The sequence below is a fragment of the Nomascus leucogenys genome, chromosome 7b, assembly GCF_006542625.1.
Source record: "Nomascus leucogenys isolate Asia chromosome 7b, Asia_NLE_v1, whole genome shotgun sequence".
NCBI lineage: Eukaryota > Metazoa > Chordata > Mammalia > Primates > Hylobatidae > Nomascus > Nomascus leucogenys.
Genome location: NC_044387.1, coordinates 77,441,221 through 77,466,962, shown reverse-complemented (window position 1 = coordinate 77,466,962; position 25,742 = coordinate 77,441,221). Strand labels below are relative to the sequence as shown.

General features: G+C 34.8%; 1 protein-coding gene across 3 annotated transcripts in view; it reads left to right on the top strand.

Moving 5' to 3' along the window:
- Window positions 1-25,742, top strand: part of PDGFC (platelet derived growth factor C) — a 216,225-nt gene that overhangs the window by 162,054 nt on the left and 28,429 nt on the right. For all 3 annotated transcript variants that reach the window (XM_003257886.4, XM_030816267.1, XM_030816268.1), the window contains exon 3: window positions 2,645-2,825. In XM_003257886.4, coding sequence (XP_003257934.1) covers window positions 2,645-2,825 — 181 coding nt within the window. The remainder of the gene's footprint in view (window positions 1-2,644; window positions 2,826-25,742) is intronic.

The following is a 25,742-nucleotide window of genomic DNA, read 5'->3' as shown; positions in this document are numbered from 1 at the left end:
GTCCACCTTGATCTCCATCTGATTTTTGTTTCCCACCCTCAATTCACAATTGACCATGCTTAGCCCTTTCTTTCTTCTATTACATCTTATGTATTGTAATTCTTGCTAGAATGCATTTTCATCCCCCACCCCTTTCACCCCTCGTCAGTCAATACTCACTGAAAGCCCAAATGTCAAGTCCTTTGTAAGCTGACCTTCATCTCACTGTATAAAATTACTCTCTTTCTTCTACTATTCCACAGTATTTCTTACATACTCTAATTAGAGCACTTACCAATGTGTTTTATGGACCCAGAACCCCAAAAAAGCTATAGTTTTGTGTTTGTTTCCTGAGAATCTAGCAGAGCAGTTTGTGCCAAATCAGTGCTTCATAAATCCCTGTCAAATGAGTGGTGGTAACCTGCATCACATAGGCTCACCTCCCAAGCACAGAACAAACAGATCCTGATGAATAGAAGCTTTGTTTCATGTGTAGACAACCCTGATATAAAAATTACCATTTGACAAAAATGATAATTATCAACTTTTCTGCCAGATAGATCTGAAATATCTACTTACGTCTGCTATACCCACCATCCCCGAACCACATACATACACTGCCTAACCCTTCCACATCCTGCACACATATACACTAAAACTCCTGGAATGGTTATACTGGCTGGCTTATGTACATGTAACTTATAACCCTGGACTTTTCATGTGATATAGCGAAATCATATCTCTTCTTTGTCTTTGTGTTTTCTTATTTACTGCTTTTAAACTTCCAAGGTTATGTTAAAAAGTAGGTGTGCAGAGGTTGGAGGGGTGCAGGACAGAGATGGGAGACAAACTTTCTTGAGTGGCAACTCTGTGCAAACAATGTTTTAGGTGCTGCACATGTGCTGTCCCATTTTTCCTTTCTTCAAATGTCTCGGAGTTAGGTAGCATTATTCCCAGTTCTCCAGTGAGGAAAACGAAGCTGAAGTAGTTTAAGTTCCATGCCTTAAGAGAGTTTTGGATACTTCAGATTTATAAGTATAATTGTGTCATTGTACACTTTGTCTTTTTTCAGTAACTTTTTCTTTCATGTATTTAATGCTACGTATAATGTAGTATTTTTGGTAGTCTGGTATCTACTGAATTTAAAATTTTGAAAAAAAGCTATCGGTGGTTTACAACCATGTCAGACTTCCTTCTAACAAAAGTTTTGCAATGCCCTGCTTAGTATTCTGAAATGCAATTCATAGAAGGAATTATCTATTTATATGTGAAATTGTTTTAAAAATGAATATATTTTCTGCATGCTATATAAATCTATTATAATAGCAAAGTAATTTATATTAAAATAATATGTTTCAATATATAAATGAACAGTAACAATTACCCTAGAAAAATAAAGGAAAGATGTTAGCATCTTTTAAGTCGACTCATTGCAAATGTGACAGCTATAAATATAGACTAATATGAATATGTTTGTTTTAGTTGGGATGAAAATGGTATAACCAGTATTCCTGTTAGTGACATGTTTTTCCAAGTGAGTAACTCTTGGTTAAGTTTAAAACAAAACACAGAAAATTCCCTCAATTTACTCTATGGTCAACGTTCTTTAAAATTTATCTTAACTAAAACAGCGCAAAACATATATGCGTTTATACATGAGATGATGTAAGGTTCCAGACTTAGATGAACTGTAGTAGAAGTTGCACCTGCATGAAATGTCCAGTGAAATATTTGAAAGGCACGGAGGACATGGGGCAAATACTCATTTTCAGAACTTTCCAGTGTTGGGCATTCATGGACCTTGCCTGCTACATTTCAGTCACTCCCTTCACACCCCCAATCATTGAGACAACCTAAAATGTTTCCACAGACTTCTGAAACAGTCTGTCATGGGGCAATACTGGTCTCAGTGAGCACCACTGATCCAAACCTTCCAAACCAAAAGTTGACATGTGTTTAAAACAATCATTTATTCCTCTGTTTGAGATACTGTGTATACTGAAATGTAAAATAGAAATATGTAAGAACTGGTTCCTTTCTTCAAGGATTAACAGCCTAAGAAGATGGATCACTTATACACATACATGCTTAGTTAGAAATATTTATCAAAAAGAGAAAGATGACAGTGAGCTGAGAACACCCAGGAAGGTCACAGAAAGGAAGAACAGTACCAAATGAGGTGCGAAAGATGCATATACAATGAAGTGACTCTAGGAAAGCTTGCATCATAGATGAGGAAAGAGAGCCAAGGCCCCTGGCCAGGATGAAAGAGTTACTCTCAGGAAGTAAAGGGCAGTAATAATAGGAATTAAGAGTGGAGTCACACTGCCATGTCCAAATGAAAACTATATTCAACAATTCATGAATCGAATGTCAGATATGGTTGCTCCTTACAAAATGTTTAAGTTTTAGGATGTTTATTTAGTGAATTTGAAATTCGTAAACAGAAAAACTAAGGACTCCAAAGAGACTCATAGTTCTTCAACTGGGCCCTCATTTTCAGTTGTGTCTCTTCTTTAGAATTCTTAATTATATGTTCCTGGTTAAATTTTGGATTAACTCATTGCTGTGGTCCGTAGAGTCTTAGCATCCACAGACATGAAACTTGTAATTGCCAGAATAACAGATTATGAAATGATGTCTCTTTCCCTTTGTCTTTTTGCAGGTATGATTTTGTAGAAGTTGAGGAACCCAGTGATGGAACTATATTAGGGCGCTGGTGTGGTTCTGGTACTGTACCAGGAAAACAGATTTCTAAAGGAAATCAAATTAGGATAAGATTTGTATCTGATGAATATTTTCCTTCTGAACCAGGGTTCTGCATCCACTACAACATTGTCATGCCAGTAAGTACCACTTTCAGATCCCCTTATTTAATTGGATCAGGTCTTTGTTTATTTTTATTTTTCTCCCCTTACACATGAGAATCAGAAAAAAAATCAGAAAATGAACCTAGCTGGGATTTCATTTTTATGTAAATAAAAACTCTGTGCATGCCAAGCCAGCAATTCATTAGGCAAATTAGAAAATATGAAATATATATTTACCACGTTATATTATATTCATGTATTGTTAAGCAGAAATTTCCCTGTTTGATTGCTCAGGAGTCTATGAAATATTATCTAAAAAGCTGATTAAATAAAAGAAATTTAAGTATTGGTTAAGGGTATAGCTAAAAAGAAACAATAAAATGCAAACTGAATTTTGAAAATGATAATTTATTCATTTAGTAATAATAGAATCATTTATCATGTATGATTGAAGTTAAAGGAGAAATCTCTGAAGTATGTTATAAATGTTATAAATTGTGTATGTTATAAATTGTGAATTTTGATCCGTTTTATTATGTAGATTATTTAAGATATCTCAAACTCTATTCCATTCTGAAATACTTTTTGCCAGTATATATTCTGTACTATTTTCTTTGTTCCTTTCCAAAACTTTTTAAAGTTTAATATAATACTTTAATATTTTTAAATTTAAATTTAATAAAATGTAACAATTCTACCTATAAATGAAAAATGTTAATGATAGACAAAGATGTACATTTTTATTAATAGGTAATAGTTTAATACTGATTATTTGCTTGATTAAAGCCACTAAGAATCTGTTTAGTATACTTTTACAGTATCTTGTTTCACAGAACTTAGTGAGTTTAATCTAGGGTGGCATTCAGGACTATGGATACACTTTCACAAAGTGAAATATTTCTCAAATATTTAAATATGGAATATATTAATTGTAGTAAAAAACATACTAGCAGGTCTTTGTGAGAGCAAAGGTTTTATTCATCCCAAACATGCGACAAAATAAACTTTAAATTAAGGATATTATTTATATTTTAAATGAACTTCTCTCTATATTATATTAATTTAAATGTGTATAAATAGCAATCTACTGTCCTCCTATAGAATGAAACACAAAAGCAAAAATGTGTAAATATCACTACTGAAGGTTTTTTTTTCTGATTTTATGACTACATAGATTATCTGGTTGTGTAACCCAAGGAGTTATATGGATTAAATCAAATATGTAAAGATAAAAGCATACTATATGTATGTATTACACATATACATAGTAGACATAGTATATGTATGGTATTTATAGCAGCTAGCTGAGTTCTGAGCACATAATAGTCTCTCAATAAATACTTGAATGCTGAGTTGATCATGCAATTCAGTCACCCAGCTTAACTAATAGAGGATTCACTGTATATGTGTGAAAGTTGTCAGATTCATGAGCCTTGTGATGAAGTAAGAACCCAACGGTTGATTGAAAGTGCCATCCATCCTCTTGGCTGAGAAAAGTCCTGTCATCAGGGTTGACCTATTATCAAAGATTTACTGTTATTTACTGTTACCTATTATCAGATTTACCACGTCTGGGAGACTTTAGGCCAAATGTATGTCATTGGTTCCATTATTGGAATTAAATTGACCACATTTTTAAATGACTGTTTAATCATTTAACAATGATTGGTAAATTGTCAATATGGACTTCAATGGGCTATTGTCAACTCTCCTGGACTCTATTGAGCCAGGCTTTGTGTGGCAACTACATTGACCTATACTGGGCTGTAGATAATGGAGATGTGTGGGGAGAAAAGGCATAGGAGTTCTTGTAATTAAACTATGTTTAGGAAAACAATAGACTTTTGGACTGGAAGAAACAGGAGAGCACGAAGGTAGGGTCCTACATTGCCTAATAAGTATAACTTGGTGATTTTCATTTTTAAGATTGCTTTCTGGAGAAATTATATGAATTTTACAATCTCACAGCTTTGTTTTTTCTGTGTTTAAATTTACGTTAACAATTAACCTGCCATTTCTTCAGCTGTCCTTTGTCTTGGTTCCATAGATCCATTCATCTCTCTACTTACAGCCACATTCATTCTACTCTTAATAAACTTTCGGCAGAAGGGTGAGATCCGATGAGTTAGAATTTGACAAGCAGTTATGCTGTTAAGCCTTGCAGAATGTTTTGAATTATCATTGTGTACTCCTAAATTACACCCCTCCCTCCATGCACCCCATCCACCCCCCACACTTTACTAACAGGGTGCAATCCATCAATCTTATCTGTGTAACAGATTAATGAAAGCCTAAAGCAAGAAAGTGTGCCTCCTGGACAGCAGACTTAAAAGTTCTTGAGGCATTTGCTCAGGGGCAAGGGTCCCTCCAAGCCCCTGGATCATCTCTGATACTTTTATTTTTCTCTTTTTGCTCTGGATAAACTTCATATCAGCACACTCAGTTCCCCAGAGGCAATGGTCTCATTGACTAGAAACCTACCTCTGCAAAATTCCACTTTAGATTCCACTGGCCACAATGATTTCTTTGTAATAATACAAATAATATTAACTACTAGTTTATAGTAGACAATTAACTTCCTGCATTGAGGTTTGTCAGGAGTGCCTAGCACAATGCCATTCACATTGTAGCTGCTCATTAAGATTTCATAGAAATTCAGCCATTTCATCTTAGAGTTGTCTAAAACCCACAGGGAGCTATACTACCTTCCTGTTTATTATATGTCACCTTTGTTCCTCTCACACAACAGAGAGAATTCATAAACCGGAAAGCAGTAGACTCACAGGAATGACACCAGATATTCTGCTGTCCTAATATATTAGGCTATATTACCAAAGACACATTCTTGCATTAGTTAAAGAATTACCCTGGTTTTCTTTTTAGGGGAGGCAGTGAGGAGTGGGAATTAGTGGGACATCAACTGAAGTTAAAGAATTTAGTGCATACTAATGATTTTATAAACATTAGTATATACAGTTAACATTATCTGCTTTTCATAATCAACCCAATGAATATTTTGCATGCATTAATATACAGAAAAAAATTTAAGTGAGCTTAATCACATTTTTTTCTAGGACAAATTATGGGTAAAGTTTATTTTGAAATTCTTTATATTTCACAGGTAAAGAGATAACCCTGTAGCCTTCTTTGGGAATATAAACGGATATCTGGTTCTGGTCAACATTTAAGACTCCTTGGTTCTGATTACCATGTGTCTTAGAGGCAGAGTTTCAATACATTAGTTAAAATTTTCAGAAACAGTTTTTGCCACACAGATTGCCATTAAAAATTATGTTCACCTTTGTATGATGATTTACCCACTCTTTTTTTCTTCAGTTTATGAATAATAGAACATATAGTTAAATAAGAGATGACTTGTTCATTTGAATAAAGTAATGCTGTTCTAATATTTAAAGATTTTACATATTTATTATAAATATCAGTACCTTCCTTTATAATGTTATGATTTCCATATCATTTTCTTGATTCACGGGTACCTTACAGTAAGACATAAATAAAATTTCTCTCTCCATTTTTTCATTTGGTATTATAAACTAAACCTAGTTTTAGAAATAACTTTAGCATATGGTGTTTACTTGAGGTTATAGCTAGTTATAGCTTTTTAAAACAGTAGTACTAGAATTGCTACATAATTTTAAAATTATAGCATTTCAATGGTATTTTAGAGAATTATTTATGGAAATATTATTCTCCAGTCATGCTCCATTAATAACTAGTAAAAAATAAACCCATGCAAATTGATACCAAATGATACATATAGTGTTCAACTTTTATGATTGTGCCTAAGGAGTTAATGTCTTTGATTTTTTTCCCTTTCTGTTAAAGAGAAAAAAAAAGACCTGGTAGATTAGCAGTGAGAGATTGTTTGGGAAGAAATGAAGCAAAACTGAAATAAAACAGTGCAAGCTTGTTTCTGTTTGGAGGCCACACACAGTGAGAGCCCAGAACACATTTCAGATCTTTTAGAAAGAAAGGAAAATTTCTTGTTGAATTTCGGAGTAATTTATAATAGATTATATATGTTTTACTCTGTGTACTGTTGCATAAGCACCATTATTTAAAATGTTAAGAAACCTAAAAAGGCTGAAATAATAACTTTTCCTCCAGAATCAAAAGACCTTATTAAAAGTTTTATTTCTCAGTTCTAAAAGTAAAAAGTACTGCATATTTTTTGGTCAGAAAACTGCTTCAATTAAACCATACCTATTTTTAAGTAAAATATACAAATCTAAATCTGAATTTTTAAAGTTATTTTGGTCTTATATTTAGAACTCTTCTTCTTGAGTACAGTGCTATTTGTTGCTTTTTTAATGTCTATGAGATTTGAGGATTTTCTTATTCTCCCTCCAATTTGGTTAACATTGTGAAAAATGATTACCACTGATTTTTCTTAAATGGTTTTATTGAATATTATATTTTTCAGTCTCTTAGTCTAAGGTTTCTGATCCAAAGTAATGATAATGTTTACAATAATTTGTTTACTTTTTTCCATTTAATGAGTATATCAGTTTAGATTAAGAGAAATAGAAGTTATAGCCACCATACAGGTGGAGTCCATGTATATTCACCCTCTTTTTCTTTGCCTGATAAGATGGGCAGGAGATGGATGAACTGAAGAGTACTTTAACTCACAACGCTTCAGTGAGCCTCATCTTCCTTTAAGTTGCCTCCTAATTTGTTCTATCACTTCTATGATTTTACATTTTAGAAAACTATGTATAATCAGTGATACTTGTTTGGATATTGAATCTTGTTTATTCTTGTTATTAAATTATATACAAAGATTAAATAATAATATAGAATAGTATATAAGTATTATAGCCACATTATAACCCCCACTGTGTGTTTTTCTTAATGGTGATTTTGTAAATGACTTATCCAGAGTTCAGACGGTGTACTGGCCAGCATGCTCTGCAGAAGGGTGTAGGGTTTCTGTGGGGAGGGGTTAGAAGGACACTTGATGCCTGAGGTGCTATTAAGGAATGCATGACTGATTGCCAAAGTGGTTATTAATTATGCAGGATACTGTGAACAAAGCAGCACAGTGAATATTGAAGTGAGAGGGGGAGAAGAGGAGGGAGGATATATTTTTTCATCCCTTCTGACATATGCCAGTAGGTTATTTCACTGTTAATATCATGTCAAGAAAAGTCTTAACTGAAAGCCAGATTTGCTTTTATGTTCAGGTTAAGAAAAAATCCAACCAACTCTCAAACAAGGCTTCAGATATATTAATTCACTTTCTTTCCTAGGAAAAAAAGCAGCATGCCTGGAATAAAAATACTTAGATCAATGTAATAACACCAATCCTACAGAAAAAACATTAGTGTTAGAATATACTCAAGATTTTTTAAAATGTTAAATTTTCATAACTTATTGCATTGCATTCCCCTATTGTTAAACCAATTCTAATAAGTCGACATTTATTTGAAAACTTACTTAAAAGAGATTTATATTTACTCAAGGAGAATTAAGAGAAAATTTGATTCTTAGAATTTTTTTGTATTTAGAGACTGGAAGAGATATTTCAAGTACTGTTTATCTGTACTGTAGTCTGAAGCACTTGTTGAATGATTAGATTTTTATTAAAATACACAATATACTTGTATATTTATGCAAGGAGTCTTGAGATTACAGTATTTTATTGCATATAGGAAATTATATAATTGCTATAGAGACTAAACTCTTACTTGGCTAAGAATTGCTTAATATATTTTTCAATTCCACTTCTAGTCCATGGGCACAATGCTCTCTTTCATATGACCATCATGGTGTCTCTGTTTCATTTCTACTGATTCCTTTTGTTCCAATTAATTTCTTGCTGTCTAAGAAAAAATTTCACAGATGCTATGATTTGTAGTTAGAAAGAAAAAGGCAATCAGCACTATGTAGGAATGGTAAATGGCAGACAGATTATTCTAAGTCATTTTATAAGAGGGTTGTAAATAAAATCGTAGATTAATTGAAAGCTTGAGGTTTGATTGATTCACATTTTTTTTTTTTTTTTTTTTGAGACGGAGTCTGGCTGTTTTGCCCAGGCTGGACTGCAGTGGCGCTATCTCGGCTCACTGTAAGCTCTGCCTCCTGGGTTCACGCCATTCTCCTGCCTCAGCCTCCAGAGTAGCTGGGACTACAGGCGCCCTCCACCGCACCTGGCTAATTTTTTTTTTTTTTTAATACTTTAAGTTTTAGGGTACATGTGCACAATGTGCAGGTTTGTTACATATGTATCCATGTGCCATGTTGGTGTGCTGCACCCATTAACTCGTCATTTAGCATTAGGTATATCTCCTAATGCTGTCCCTCCCCCCTGCCCCCACCCCACAACAGTCCACGGAGTGTGATGTTCCCCTTCCTGTGCCCATGTGTTCTCATTGTTCAATTCCCACCTATGAGTGAGAACATGTGGTGTTTGGTTTTTGTCCTTGCGATAGTTTACTGAGAATGATGTTTTCCAGTTTCATCCATGTCCCTAAAAAGGACATGAACTCATCATTTTTTATGGCTGCATAGTATTCCATGGTGTATATGTGCCACATTTTCTTAATCCAGTCTATCATTGTTGGACATTTGGGTTGGTTCCAAGTCTTTGCTATTGTGAATAGTGCTGCAATAAACATACGTGTGCATGTGTCTTTATAGCAGCATGATTTATAGTCCTTTGGGTATATACCCAGTAATGGGATGGCTGGGTCAAATGGTATTTCTAGTTCTAGATCCCTGAGGAATCACCACACTGACTTCCACAATGGTTGAACTAGTTTACAGTCCCACCAACAGTGTAAAAGTGTTCCTATTTCTCCACATCCTCTCCAGCACCTGTTGTTTCCTGGCTTTTTAATGATCACCATTCTAACTGGTGTGAGATGGTGTCTCATTGTGGTTTTGATTTGCATTTCTCTGCTGGCCAGTGATGATGAGCATTTTTTCATGTGTTTTTTGGCTGCATAAATGTCTTCTTTTGAGAAGTGTCTGTTCATGTCCTTCACCCACTTTTTGATGGGGTTGTTTGTTTTTTTCTTGCAAATTTGTTTGAGTTCATTGTAGAGTCTGGATATTAGCCCTTTGTCAGATGAGTAGGTTGCGAAAATTTTCTCCCATTTTGTAGGTTGCCTGTTCACTCTGATGGTAGTTTATTTTGCTGTGCAGAAGCTCTTTAGTTTAATGAGATCCCATTTGTCAATTTTGGCTTTTGTTGCCATTGCTTTTGGTGTTTTAGACATGAAGTCCTTGCCCATGCCTATGTCCTGAATGGTATTGCCTAGGTTTTCTTCTAGGGTTTTTATGGTTTTAGGTCTAACATGTAAGTCTTTAATCCATCTTGAATTAATTTTTGTATAAGGTGTAAGGAAGGGATCCAGTTTCAGCTTTCTACGTATGGCTAGCCAGTTTTCCCAGCACCATTTATTAAATAGGGAATCGTTTTCCCATTGCTTGTTTTTTTTGGTCAGGTTTGTCAAAGATCAGATAGTTGTAGATAAGCGGCATTATTTCTGAGGGCTCTGTTCTGATCCATTGATCTATGTCTCTGTTGTGGTACCAGTAGCATGCTGTTTTGGTTACTGTAGCCTTGTAGTATAGTTTAAAGTCAGGTAGCGTGATGCCTCCAGCTTTGTTCTTTTGGCTTAGGATTGACTTGGTGATGTGGGCTCTTTTTTGGTTCCTTATGAACTTTAAAGTAGTTTTTTCCTATTCTGTGAAGAAAGTCATTGCGCCCGGCTAATTTTTTGTATTTTTAGTAGAGACGGGGTTTCACCGTGGTAGCCAAGATGGTCTCAATCTCCTGACCTCGTGATCCACCCGCCTTGGCCTCCCAAAGTGCTGGGATTACAGGTGTGAGCCACCGCGCCTGGCCAGATTGATTCATATTTTATAGCTAAAGCCACAAAGATTTAAAAGCTTGGAGTTAAAATGGCAACCTCACAACTCTTTCCATCTAAACCACCATCAGGTTTAGATGGAAAGAGTTGTTTTCTAGAAATAAGTATGGTGCAAGTTAAAATTATAAATTAAATAGTTTTTCTTCAATATTCCTACCCATTCAACACCCTAAATCCCTTAATTGATCAGATATTTGTTGAGAAAATTCAAAGATGTATATAATATCTCCCTTGGTCTCTAATAACTTACCTGATTTCGGAGGAAAAAAATGCATACCTATAAAAATACAATATGTGAGTGTCATGTTGAGTGGTTTGGAAAGATTTTGAGAAGGAAGATGGGAATGTGGAGAGCAGACGGATGTCATAACCCTTAGATTAAAGAAAAAAATCAATAAGCAATCAAACAAAAACTCCAGGAGCTATTCAGTATAAATTTTTTCTCAAATGTATTATAACAATCTCTCAAGCTTATTAAAAATGCTTGTTACCAGATTAGTCAGAGATCCTCATTTTCTTGGTCTGGGGTGATGCTCAGTTATCTGTGTTTTCATCAGATATGCTTGGTGATTCAGTTGCTCTAAACTATAGTTTGATCAGAATACAATTACTTTTTTTTTTAACTTGCCAACATTAACACAGTTATTTATTTGTTTATTTATTTATTTTTACAATTATTTTTATTTCAAGATTTTGGTGAATTTTTTTATATTCAAACAAATGAATTTTATTTGAATAGATTGGAAACTCTGCACACATTTTTAATACATGTGTTCTCTTTATTTTTCAGGGTTACAAAAACAGTGGGACTTTCCCATAAAATTAGGTAGATATATTTCAGTTTCTAGCACTTGTATTTATTGTACCAACTCTTCCAAGCAATATATTAAAGACTGTCAATTTTGTCAACAGTCAGTGTCTGTTACCCATGGAACTATGAAAGATTGTCCTCTGCCGCCTTTTCTGTTCAACACTAAACTTGTTTGGTAATTCAAAGATGACATAGTTCCAGCACTGAAGCACAATTCTGGAATAGATATTCATTCATTCTACAATGTTAGACACTTTTAGTAAAATAAGACATTTCCAGTTGTCAGGAAATATTCTTTCGTTTTCTGTATACATTTTTTACATTTAATTTTAATTTTGTCAGTTAATTTTGCACCTGTTTCTAAATGGCAAATATTTCTCTTACATTTGTTACAAAAATATCAGTTCATACCACTTTCCCCTTCCTAAATGATTTTTCTTCCTTTTGTAGGCAGGCACTTCCAATTTTTTGCACTGACTCTTTCGAATTTACCTCTATGACTCTTATTTAACATGCTTTTATATCTACTTCTTCACTCTTTTACAAATTACCTATCGATTTCTCACTGGAAGATGAAGCCATCTTTCACTTTCTGTCACCCTCCTGCCTTTACCACACATACAGATACTTCCCAGCACCCCATCCTCTGTTATATCTTGATTATATCAAATCCAAATTCATCGTGTACATTATGGTTGCTCTGTAGTCATTTTTCTTAGCTGAGCCATGAACTATATACCATGACTACATTTCCATTTCTGTTCTTTTAATGTTTCCCTTAGAATTATTTTTTGGTTTGTTTAGCTTTTGTATTCATCACTGATTCATCCTGAAACTGTTCCTCAGATTGTGTAAATCTCCTCTCAGTACAATCAGACACATTTGGTTTTCTAATAATTTCGTCTTCTTCAAGAAATCTTTGCTGCAACCATCTGGCCTGCTCCAAAGTAGACTGCTCGCCGTTTGGAATGACTGCACAACCGTCATCCTTGCAATCTCCTTCTGCCATCATCCTGAGTATTCCTTTTGACGTTTTCTTGCATTAGATCCTCTGTTTGCTGGATCTTTTGTCTTCTTGTGTCTCAATTTACTTCCTTGTTTGTGAAGAGAGTAAAACTTCCATGAGTATACTGAGAAAATGGAGCATCAGAGATAAAATTTTTGCAGCCTTGCATAACTTAAAATGCTCTAAGTATTAACCCTCAAACTTAAATGAAATACTGATTAAGTCTAGAATTTAAGTTGGCCACTTAAAAGTTGATTGGACATTCTGTGCATGTGGATGGGCTTGCCCACTATTGTCTTGTCTTTATTGTGTGCTGGCTTAATCAGTTTCTTGAAAACACTCTGATTCCTCTCATCTCTTTTCTAAGAATATAAATACTGGTTACCAATGTTCTGAACTAGGAGCTGAGTTGATTAACATTGAGATATTTGGGATTGTGTATATCTAATATATCTAAGTTTTGTGTATGTAAAATGTGTGTGTGTGTGTGTGTGTGTGTGTGTGTGTGTGTGTGTGTTTCTGCTCTATCTTCTCCATACCCTCAACTCTGCTTGGGTTTTCCACAGAACAAATCTAAACTGTCTTCTGCCAAGAGGAAAGCAGATTTGGGGTATCTGACAGTTTCGTTAACAGATTTTCAGTCATTTTTTTATTGTTCCTTTATGTGTATTTGATTGCTTCTTGGCTATGCCCCTGCCAAATTTTGCAAAGCCCACCAATCCAGTGATGACACATCCACCTTCTTTTTAGTTTTCAGAATTTTACTGCTGTTGACTCTTTTCTGATTTTCTTTGGCCTTAAGGGTGTAAGCAAAAAAGTATGTGAGACAGATCTCAATCAATTTAGAAGTTTATGTTGCCAAAGTTAAGGATATACCCAGAAGAAAACAACACAGAATCATCAAAAGAGTCTGTGGCCTATGCCTTTCTCCAATGATGAATTTGAGGGCTTCAGTATTTAAAGGGGAAAGGTGAGCTAGAGGGGAAAGAGGGAGGATATAGTAACCACACGTTGCAAGAAAAAAGGGGCAGGTAGGAAAATAGACAGTTACGTATTTGTCTCGGGCTCACTAATTTGGCTTTTTGTGTAACATAAGGTGAACATAGAGTAGCTAGCTACCTGTGAAGGTATTTAACCTTTTATCTGTCACCGTCTACTTAGGAACAAAAGGAAAAGCAGTGTCTTGTATGACTAAGGTTTCAGCTTAATTTTTTGCTTTTAGCATAATGAATTGGGGTTCTGAGTTTGTATTTTCCTTTCACAAGGGATTATGCATTTTACAAACACCTTTAGAATTAATAATTTCAGGAGAGAACAGAGCCACAGTTACCATCTTTGCATTCTTTCTTTGTTAGTGGAATTCATATATTGATGTTCATATTAAAGACTGACTTTATATTTGATTAATAAAATATTCAAAACACTGCACAAGTATATTAAGGACATAGTATGTGCCAAGTGCCATGCTCTACAAATGGCTTCCAAGGAAGAATTCTCCATTTCCCTCCCATGCCAGATAAAATAAACCCTAGTAGGCGACGCTTTGCATGATTATCCTAATATTGTGTTTACTTTTTTAACCCAAGAAAGGCATACGCAGAGGTTGGTACTGTAACCTTCCGGGGCACTCTTTTTGTCAAGTGCCCAGGTAGAGCTGATTTATCAAGATGGGGGAATTGCAATAGAGATAGAGTTTAATGCACATAGAGCCAGCTAAACTGGAGGCTGGAACTTTATTATTACTCAAATCAGGCTCCCCAAAATTCAGAGGCTAGGGTTTTTCAAGGATAGTTTGGCAGGCAAGGGAATGGGTGCTGCTGACTGGCTATGGATGCAGTCATAGGGGCATGGAAATCGGTCCTTTTACCCTGACTCTGCTTCTGGGTGGGGGCCACAGGACCTGTTAAGAGTCTGAGTGGAGCTGTTGGTCGTCAGAAATGCAAACGTCTGGAAAGACATCTAAAAGACCAATCTTAAGTTCCACAATAGTGATGCTATCTGCAAGAGTAACTGGGGAAGTTGCAAATATTTTGACCTTGGGAATAATGGCTCATAATCCCTTACTTCTACACCTTAACAAAGTTCAGGCTTCTCTCATTCTCCTAACCTCGTAGTGTTTCATTCATTTTCCAGTGACAGTTGAGTTTGGGGAAAGGTGTATTAAAACTTAAGCTATAAACTAAATTTCTCCCAAAGTTAGCTTTGTCTAGGAATGACTAAGGGCAGTTTGGAAGTTAAAGGCCAGATGAGGGTTGGTTAAATGAGAGCCCTTTCACTGTCATAATCTTCTCACAGTTACAAATTTTGCAAAGGCAGTTTCAATACTGATGAGCTATTTAGCATATCTTGAGTTCTGTTATAACATTAATGTAATGCCTAGTTGTATCCACTAGGATGCCAACCCTGCTTCATTCATAATAACATGGCAAGTGTCACTAAACAACTTACCATATGATCCACACATTTGAGAAAATGCTACTCTCATTAGTATTCGCATAAACAATCAACAATTGTTTGCCTATTTTAGTATGCTATTAATATATTTAAATGCTTTGAATGTTAAAACTAGAGCTTTTAAAATTTTACGTATCTCTCTAATTCAGATGATATAATTGTATTTTTATTTATTTAATATTACTTTGAAATCACATGAATCTGATTTTATATATAACTTTCCATTTTTATGTCCTCTGATAATCTTAGAACAAAGCTAAAGATAAGTATGATCAGTGTTATATACTTCTAAAGATGTTAATTTTGAAAGGCATATATATTTTAAGCTTTTGGAAAGAAAATGTTTAATGGTATCAATTTGAAAATACTTGAGTCAGGCAAAAGAGAATGAACATAGATTAAAATAAGTACGCTTTATGGTGGTTTTTAAAAATACATTATTTAATCCCCATATTGAAATGTTACTACCATTTTGTAGATTAAAACTCACATATATAGAGTGAAGAGAGTTCTCTTTAAAGCCAGACTGCCTCTTGACTGGTTTGGAAAATATTAGAAAGATCATTGAGAAAGAAACAGAAAATTTAAGATCTCTTCCTACCATCTTTGTTTTCCTTTTAAAACACCTGTATACTATTCCTGTTGATTATGATGTCATGGATACTTTGGTAACTGAAAAAATGGTGAACTAATTAGAATTTACCAGTTTTTTTTTAGTAGTGACAATGGTGATAAATATTGAGGGTTAAACTATAGTGTCTCCACACAGTAATCTTTAAAATTCAAATCCACACATGAAGCTTTTTTTAAAAAAATAAAGTCACCTGGAGTCTAAGAAAAAGTAAAAATATGAATGCAGTCAATATTTTTCTTATCAGTCATATTTCATCAATATTAGCAAAATTACCCAGTTCCATGATATATCTTAGCAATCTTGTCAGTGCCAAATTTTTCAGAATTGTATTCTTATAGAAACTTGTAAGGCTAAAATTTATGCTAAGAAATAGGAGAATAAAATTGGAAAGCAAGTATTTCTAGTGAATAGGCTGGCTTCTATTAAACACCTACAGAATGTGTCACTCTGGAATGCAAAAGACTCAGAGCATTTTTAGTTTGAAATTATGCAATCTGTGCACAGTATTTGAAATATCATAGGCATTCCTACAGTAAGTTTGGAGGAGAAAACACCAATCTAAGGACTAATACAATTAATACAATTTTTTTTTTTGGCTTTTTGCGATGTGACCACGTGTAGGCCACCAAAGGCCTCAGAAAACTGAGGGGGGAAATTCCAAGATGTCTTTGTGTCTTGGCCCCAGGGCAAAGGTCCTGTCTCTGCATAGGTGTTACCACTCTAGTTAAGTCAGGTTTTGTGTAAGTGTGAATAAAAGCCATTATGGAAATACCTGGCTGATACCTTTCCCTGTGCTTCTTCCTCACAAGTAATTATTCAGGCGAGAGATCAAGGCTGTCATCTCTTGCTTTAAAGGAGTACATGAATTATCTTAGGTTCTTCCAAGGCAGGTTGCTTAAGAAAGCTAAAGTTTATACTAAAAACTTTGTTTTATGGAAAAATAATAGGAAAGACATTGAGGTAGCAATTATCTAAGACTCTAACATAAAATCTGACGTAGGCATTGGACATAAATGTAGAAGGCTCCAAATCAGCCCAGGCAGATTCCAATACCTCCTCTGAAATTGGGTTTTTAAATTCGTGTAGCATTGCTAAAGAGGAAGTGCCTTTTTTTCCAGTGGAATAACATTCTGACAAAGTTGAATTTTAAAAGGGCACTTTTCTGCTGGGTACAAGTTAATGAGATAGCATTAAGTGTAATTAGTTTTTTTAGAGAAAGGAAATAAGCAAGCACTGAAGTGTTAGAGAGACAGAGAAACACTGCATGCCAAAACTTGACTTTCAATACCTGAGTGAGGAGGTATTAAATTATATGACACATCCTTTGGATGAGATTCTTGAGAAGCCATCTCAAGCATTCTGACACTAATATTTTCCTTTCTCTTTGGAATATGATGAGTGATATTTTGTGGTATCTTAATCCTATTACTGATAAAAGTAATATGAAGAACTCTCACTTCTACCCCGGCCTACAGTGTTTTGTTTTGTGTTAAAGTCAGGGGAATTCTAATAGGATTCCCAATTACGTAAAAGAGATTCACTTGCCATTCACTGTTTCCTCTACCTTGCTACAGTCTTCATTTGGCATTAAGAGCATGGCATAATTTCATGTCACTGAGCAATTTGCAGATTTTAACTCTCTGAAAGGTCATAGAGGCTTTTGGTGTGATCTTAGACCTTACTGTTGTAATGCCCTTTGCATCTGATTTTTACTTCCCTTAAATGAAGTTTAGCCTAAAGCTACCTCTTTAAGGTTTTTGTTGTTGCTTTGTTTTTGTTTTGTTTTGTTTTTGTGATGGAGTCTCGCTCTGTCGCCCAAGCTGGAGTACAGTGTTGCAATCTCAGCTTACTGCAACCTTCGCCTCCTGTGTTCAAGTGATTCTCCTGCCTGAGCCTCCTGAGTAGCTGAGATTACAGGTGCCTGCCACCATGCCTGGCTAATTTTTTTGTGGTTTTGGTAGAGACAGGGTTTTACCATGTTGGCCAGGCTGGGCTCGAACTCCTGACCTCAAGTGATCCACCCACCTGGGCCTCCCTAAATGCTGGGATTACTGGCATGAGGCACGGCACCTGGCCTCCTTAAGTATTTTAATGTCGGCCTAAAGGTTTCTTCTTACATAATGAACTGTAACCTAACTGGATGTGTAAACAGACTGCAATCTACTCTTGTAAGGAGTAGCCAAGTCTCAGCCAATCACAGCAACCATACTTCAACCACTCGCAGGTGACCAACTCCAGGCTTGTCCAACCCGTGGCTCGCGGGCCCCATTTGGCCCAAGGTGGCTTTGAATGTGGTCTAACACAAACTCAGAAACTTCCTTAAAACATTATGAGATTTTTTGTGTGTGTGATTTTACTTTATTTCATTATTTTAGCTCATCAGCTATCGTTGGTGTTTATTTTGTTTAATGTGTGGCCCAAGAAAGTTCTTCCTCTTCCAGTGTAGGACAGGGAAGCCAAAAGATTTGACATCCCTGGAGCTTTAAACCATGTTCAAATGCAGAGCTGTGACCAATCCAGCTGTTTCTGTACCTCACTTCTGTTTTTTGTGTATCACTTTCCTTTTTCTGTCTTTAAATTCTGTCAGACCGCCTGACAGTGCTGGAGTTGCTCTGAAGCTGTTCTGGTTGAAGTGGGGTGTGGGCAAAGGGTGAGCGTGCTCCCCAATTCATAAGTATTTTTTTGCTCAATTAAATCCTGTTAAATTTAACTGTCTGAGTTTTTCTTTTTCTTTCTTTTTTTTGTTTTTTGAGACTGAGTCTCACTCTGTTGCCCAGGCTGGAGTGCAGTGGCATGATCTCTGCTCACTGTAAGCTCCACCTCCCAGGTTCATGCCATTCTCCTGCCTCAGCCTCCCAAGTAGCTGAGACTACAGGTGCCCACCACCACACCTGGCTAATCTTTTTGTATGTTTAGTAGAGATGGGGTTTCACCACGTTAGCCAAGATGGTCTCAATCTCCTGACCTCGTGATCTGCCCTCCTCGGCCTCCCAAAGTGCTGGGATTACAGGCATGAGCCACCGCACCCGGCATTTTTCTTTTAATACTTTCTTCTTTATCTTGCAAGGTGGTAGCAAATTGTGACTTCGCTTAAAGTAAGCATTCATTTGACTTAGAGTTATATGTAATTTTCTATAAGTTTATATTAAGTTGATTAAAAAAACCCACAGCCTATCCATAGTAATAATGATAGTATGCACCATTTCTTGAACACTTACTATTATATTGGGTTCCTGCTGTAAGTTATCTCATTTAGTCTTTTCAGTAACTCTATGCTAAATCATCACCATTTTGCCTAAGAGGAAGTACACTCAGGGAATACAGCTTGGCTGAGGTTCAGAGCAAATGGGAAAAATTATAGTGAAATCCGTAATTTCAACTACAGCACAATGTCTCCCAACCAATATCGCTCGAAAAGAACTTACTTAAGTTTTATTTTGAGATAATTGTAAATTGACACCTTTTGTATAAAAAAAAAAAAATACAGAGGGGTCTGTGTACTGTCCACCTAATTTTCCCCAATGATAACATCTTGCATGAATATATAATAGTATATCACAACCTGGAAACAGATATTGATACTTGATACAATTCACCAAACTCAATAGGAAATTATGAATAAATAAAAATATAAAACACTATAGGGGGTGCTAAATAAAAGTATTATATAAAAAGATTTCATTTATAAGTTAAAAAGTGTTTGATTAGTACATACTTTTAAAAATGGTTCAATCAAGAATAACAAAAAGGAGGGTATAATTTTGTATCACTAAATGGCTTTAGAATATTAACTTAGGTCAGGAGGAAAACGTTTTTTCTGAAGTAGGTGATCTCATAATCTTCATCTAAAACTGCAGTGTGGTGCAGAACCATCATCGCAGCTTAGAGCACAACATCTATCATAGATTAAGGATTACAAAGTCAAAAATAATACCACAAATCACTCCTCTTGATGTGGGATTCAGAATAAACGTGTGAAACATAAATAGTCACTATAAATAAATCTATGAATGAGGCTTTGCTGCCTCCACGACAGAGATTAATGAAGTTTTAGGATGCTAAGAGCTCAAGATATAATCTATAGCTTTAAACTGATGTCAAGATTCAGAACTGATTGCTTTAAAAGCCCTTCATTTTTCTAGAAAAGATTGATGACTGTAGTGCAGCTAAATCTCTCCCGTGCAAAATTTATGTAACTTGGTTCCAACAGGTATCTTATATGGTAGTTTTATGTATTAAATTTAACTATATAATATGTAAAAGTTAAACTGTTTTCAAAGCAATCCACATTAATACATGATATTTTCAAAGTATTTCTTAATTTTAGAATTCATTGGAAGCCTGCTCATGAACGTATCTGGGGTTTGTAGCTGGACCATTAGTTACCTTGAATAGTTCGGGTGGAGAATCATAAAAATTATATACATATTGGTAAACATTTAATTTTAATTTTACCACTCATCATTTAGGGCCTGTACTTTTTTTTTTTAAGCAGGGATTTGCCAACTGGAGTTTTGTTGTATTTCTTCCAAAAATTATAGCCACAATGCCTCAATTATGACTTTCAGTTTGGTTTTCTTTGAGTTAAGTTGAAAACTTAAAGATACCTTTTAAAGCAATCTAAGTGCAGAAATCCTCCATGATTTTATGAGGTTTTCCTTCCTGTATTTCAGTTATCTCTCTCATACCTGACTTAACAGCAGTTTTTTATAGTAACTCATTTTATATGGAGTCCTTCCAAGGCATTCATCTAAATTTTCAAAGAAGCAATAACTCATATTTAATTGGGTTACATAATATTTGAATAACTTAGTAATTAAAACAACAGGTGCTACAGATATAAATACTTTTGGGAACAAATACAAGTGTCTCTTGGTAAGTGTAAGATTTAACTGGTGGAAACAGAAACGATGCCAGTAAGCAGTAGTATTCAGTGAGTTGTCAGTGTCAACAGTCAGTATGCTTCACATGCATAGGAGAAGTGGTTAAACCAGGTTAGCGATGGCAATAGCTGCTGTCCTTTGTCCTTTGTTCGGTTTCCATCTTGATACTGCATGATATGTCATTGGAAAATCATAAATTAAATGCATGTGGTCAATAGAGAGGTGATTGGTAACGTGTCTTGGTATATATGTATCCAAGTAGCTAATAATATGCTTGACAAAATGTTGACATTTAATATATTTTTGTTCTCTTCCATGATTTTTTTCTATAATTAGCTTCACTAGTTTTCAAGCTATTTTTCTATGTAGTTGCAGGCTACTTTGAGTTTGAAGGAGTGAGTGTTCTACTAGAATGATACCCTTTAATAGAATTCCAGATGAAGATATATAAATGGATATTTTTATCTTATTAATAAAAAGCAAAAGGTCTTGTAAAAAGTATTACTCACCAAAGTAAAGGAAAAGCAGTTTCCTTTTCTTCCTGTTTTCCTTCCTCCCTCCCTTCTTTTTTTTCTTCCTTCTTCTCTTTCCTTCTTATTTTTCTTTCTCTTCTTAAGTGCTTCCCGATCTTAAGCTACTTCTTGGTTTGTGTTACTTTGAAAGCTAATATTTCAAAATTTTGTCTAGATTTCCCTACTCTAATGCTTTTTTAGGAAAGAGGCAAACTTTTTTGTTTTTAAATTCTTCTGTAAGTTAAAACACTCCTTAGTTAAAATCACACATTCTATTTTCTAATATATACCGTGCTCTTCCAATATAGAGCATGTCCTGATTTAAGGAGAAAGATGGTTGAATGTGTAAGCTGTAAGCAGCTAAGCTGCTTCGGCTTTCCCAATGTGTCAGCAACCCCAGGGCTGTGAAAAGATCAAGCTGAAGAAACACAGTTTAAAGTTATCTCAGGTTTATTTTCCTTACAAGCTGCCATAATCCACACATAGTGCGCAGTCAAAGGTGCTTGAATAGGACAATGTTTTATGATACAAATTATATCATCCATGTTAACAGTAGTATTTACTCTTCTAAGACCTTGGATGCTACTAAGGTATTAGTAGCTCCTCAGTTACTGACCTTAACCAAGATCCTTTACTGAATCTCACTGCAAGCGTGTTGTGTTCTTTTAACCTTGAGTGCTTCACATTTGGCTTGAATTCCCATCCTACCAGGAATCTACCTATATAAACCTGGGCAATTTTTTTTTTTACTCCAAAAATGTTAATAACAAAAATTTCTGCCATATATTATTATGAGGATTACTATGAAATGCTTAGCTCAATGTCTAGCATGTAGTAGTCAACAAGTATGTGTTACCTTTATTTTAAGGTCAGGTTTATTGACATGTTCTGATCCCAGGCCACTGCCCCACCTGATTGATATTTAAAAAATTTTTTTGCCCAAGACCCCACTATAAGGACAAATTTTAAAGTGTGATCATGTATACACACACATATAACATTTTAAAGTGTTTTATATATATATATGCACATAATTCATATGTATTATAAAATAGTACTTAACCTTACTATATGAAATCGTTTTTTTTTTTCTCTCAAGAATGCTGGTCACAATGCACTAAATTGATTTCACAACTCCACTAAACATGTCACAACATGAGTTTGAAAAGTCTTAGATTGTAAAAGATGTATCATTTGTACATGAAAGAGTATGCTCTTTGGTCATTTTACGTCCCTTTCTGGGAAAAAATTGTATAATAACGCTGAAATATGTAAAGATTAATTCTTATAGTCCCCAAAATTGATATTAAAAATAGTTTCCATTATAACCTGCTACATCTAAAATAGATTTTAGAAAATCTGGATTTTAAAGTCTTCCATCAACATCTGACTCCTTTTAAGAATTTATGCTTGATGATAGCTTTTCAGAATTTTACTGTTTAATGAAGATAGGAATTATTTATTGAATGTCTACTTGTATTCTATGATATTAAAATAGACAGCTTGTTGAAATTATGCCCTGTGGTTGAGTTTGCTTCCCCTTTATTTGAAGAACTCATCAGTCTTCTAGTACAGGAATTTCAGGTTCAATTAGTAGTTTCTGATTCAACACTCCAGAGTCCATCTGTCCCCTGTAACTGTTTGGTGCCAGTGGCAATACGCGGAGGTGAAGGTGAGGGTTTCCTTCATACCCTCTGGAAATCTTTAAGTTTTCAGGGAAACAAAAGAAGAGGCAAGAGTGATGACTTATGGATGGCTGTCTCATTGTAGTGCTTATAAAATGCAGGTGTGTGAAATTTGTTCTCTGCATTATAATTGGAAATGCAGATTAAAGGTTTTGGAAATCACAGTTATTCATTGTTTAGATAGGTCTGTAGACTTCCTGAACTATGCACACTACATGGAATTGGCCTTTAGTGGTATTTGCTTTGTGTATGAATGGCATTTCTGCCTGAAGATAATGTATTTTTGGTAGAAATAAGTTGTCATTCAATTGAAACATTTTGCTTGTGAGATGCTGGAGTTTCAGAATATTTCTCTGCTCATGTGTGCACACCTGTTTCCCTGCTTTTCTGTTTTCTGATCTTGACATGTTTGTTTTTGTTTTTAAAAATGTGCTCTGTGATTTTTTATGGAATGTGACATTTACATTCTAACTCAATTCCAAATTGGCTCAAGTGTCCCACCAATACACTGCTTGTTTAATTCATATTATGAATAAATTATATTGACAGTTGTCTTTTCCTTCATATATTTGGATTGTACCTCTAATGAAACCTGTATTTTTTACACTTTTATCCAAGTTGTATATTATATAGATATTAGTATTTATTTAATCACTTTCCTAACCACTCACCCACCCAGCTTCAGTGTGCTACTTTTGAATTTAGAACATTAGAATTTCAGTTTACTGGTCATATTTGTTTTAAGCAGACAAAGGTCCTAGGCCTTTTCCTTGGACCTTGGGATTGAGAGAAATTTTTTACAGTTGTTAACCGTGGTGAAATTGCTTTTTAAATATCCCTGTTGACTCTTTGAATAATAAACGGAAGGATTTCATTAGGTATATCAAAGTTTCCAGGCTTTCCCGAAATATATTTGAAAGTTCATGGCCAAATGGAGATTAGGCTTTCAGGCCAATCCTAGGCAAGGTGTTAACATTGCTGTTACCACACTCATATGTATTACTCAGTGAAGACATGTTTTTAATATGTTTTAAGACTTGTCTTTGTAATGCTTCTTTGTAAGGTTACCACAACTAATGTATTTTATTACTGTTAGGGCAATTTCACTGTGGTACGTGGGATGCTAAATAATTAAAGCTAAATAGTTAATATGTAGGAAACAAAATAAATACATATAATTTTGTTTTAAAATTTAAATGTGTAAAATCTGTGTTTGCACTGCTTTGTATTTCGCAGATTTTCCCCCAGTTAATGTGTGAATCAGTTCTTTGGAATTCAAGCTTTATTTTAAATAATTCTTCTTTATTAGGTCATTTTAGTACATTCTTTACATTATTTCCTTGGTTTTTTTTTTTTTTTTTTTTTTTTTTTTTTTTTTTTACTTTCCTAAAGCTGTTGTTACTATATGCTTGATTAAAAGAAAATTTATTTTTGAGGTTCTCTGAGCTTGGATATTTTAAAGCATGTCAGACTCAACATAATCATTTCTGAGTTTCCAGGTTAGTAATAAATACATGATAAGCTGAATATCAACAATAATAATTGTACTCATTTACAGGAATGATGGCAATTCATCCAAATGTCTTGACATCAGAGCCTGTCTTAACCTTTGTATTTTCACTTTATAGCGGGGTACCTAGGACATAGTAAGCACTCTTAAAATTTTAAATGAATGAATGGATGATAGATACATCTTTCATTGGTGTTCTGGTGGCAGAGACAAATGTTCCTGTGACAGCAAGCAGCACAAGGTCATTAAGTAGTACTGGCTGGGAAAATGCCAGGCTTTGCATTGTATCGTGGTAAACCAAATTCCTGAAGCCCAAAGCCAGAGAGCCGCAGCCCTAAGCTCCATATGAATGTTGATCCTAGGAAAAATCCCTGGTGGTTTGCCTGAGGAATCATTGGCACCTTCAAGATGTGAAATTGATGCCAACGTAGGATGTAAAATGCAAAAGCCAGGCAGGAAAAAAGATTCAGATCATATGGAGTAATAAAAAACATCCAAGTTCCTACCCTGTGCCAGAGGAACTTAATTTATTGGCTTGCCCTGTTCTCAGTATGGCATCACAATAGCTATACCTAATTTGTATCGTGCCTTTCATGTTACAGAATATTTCACATGCACGAACACGTTTAGTGAATAATTATGATGAAAAAAATCTCAATAAATAATTGGTATAAGTTTTGGGTTCCCATCTTGAGGTTAATATTTTTGTTGAGAAAAATTGGGATGGATAGAATTTGCAATAGATATACATTGTTTGCTGATGACCAATTTAGGGGGAAGATTGTCGTGTATTGTTAATATTTAAATATGTTTATTCTATCCAAATTCATAAAGTTTCAACATTTGAAGAAACCTTTCAGTTGTTTTTGCTTATCTTCCATCTGATTCACAATCTCCTTTCCTCCCAAACAAAAAGACTTTGTGACTATGGCATAAAATATAAGAATTCACTGTCTCTTAGCTAGTCCATTCCATTTTTATCTAATATTGTTTTTAGAAAGTTCTTTCCTGTATTAAACAAAAATCTTTCTTCTTTCAACTTCCTCTCACAGGTCCTTATCTTTCCTTTGAAGTTACTTGTAATAATTTTGTGACCTTCACCATTGCTAATAATGCATGCTTGATTATTATGTTTTAAGATACAATTATGTGCATTATTTTATTTGAGCTGCAAAACAACCCATTAAATTACATAGCTTATGTGTTATTATCTGTCTTACAGATATATACACTAAAATACAGAGAAAATAAATAATTGGCCAGTGATCACACTCATAAAATGATAAATGGTGAATCCAGGGCCTATGCCCAGGTCTTCTGATTTAAAATTCCATGTTCTTGCCATGATACTACATGATACCATATTTCCTCAAAGTATTCTTTCTTTTTTTTTGAGACGGAGTCTCTCTCTGTCATCCAGGCTGGAGTACGGTGGCGCAATCTCGCTCACTGCAAGCTCCACCTCCCGGGTTCACGCTGTTCTCCTGCCTCAGCCTCCTGAGTATCTGGAACTACAGGCACCTGCCACCATGCCTGGCTAACTTTTTTGTATTTTTA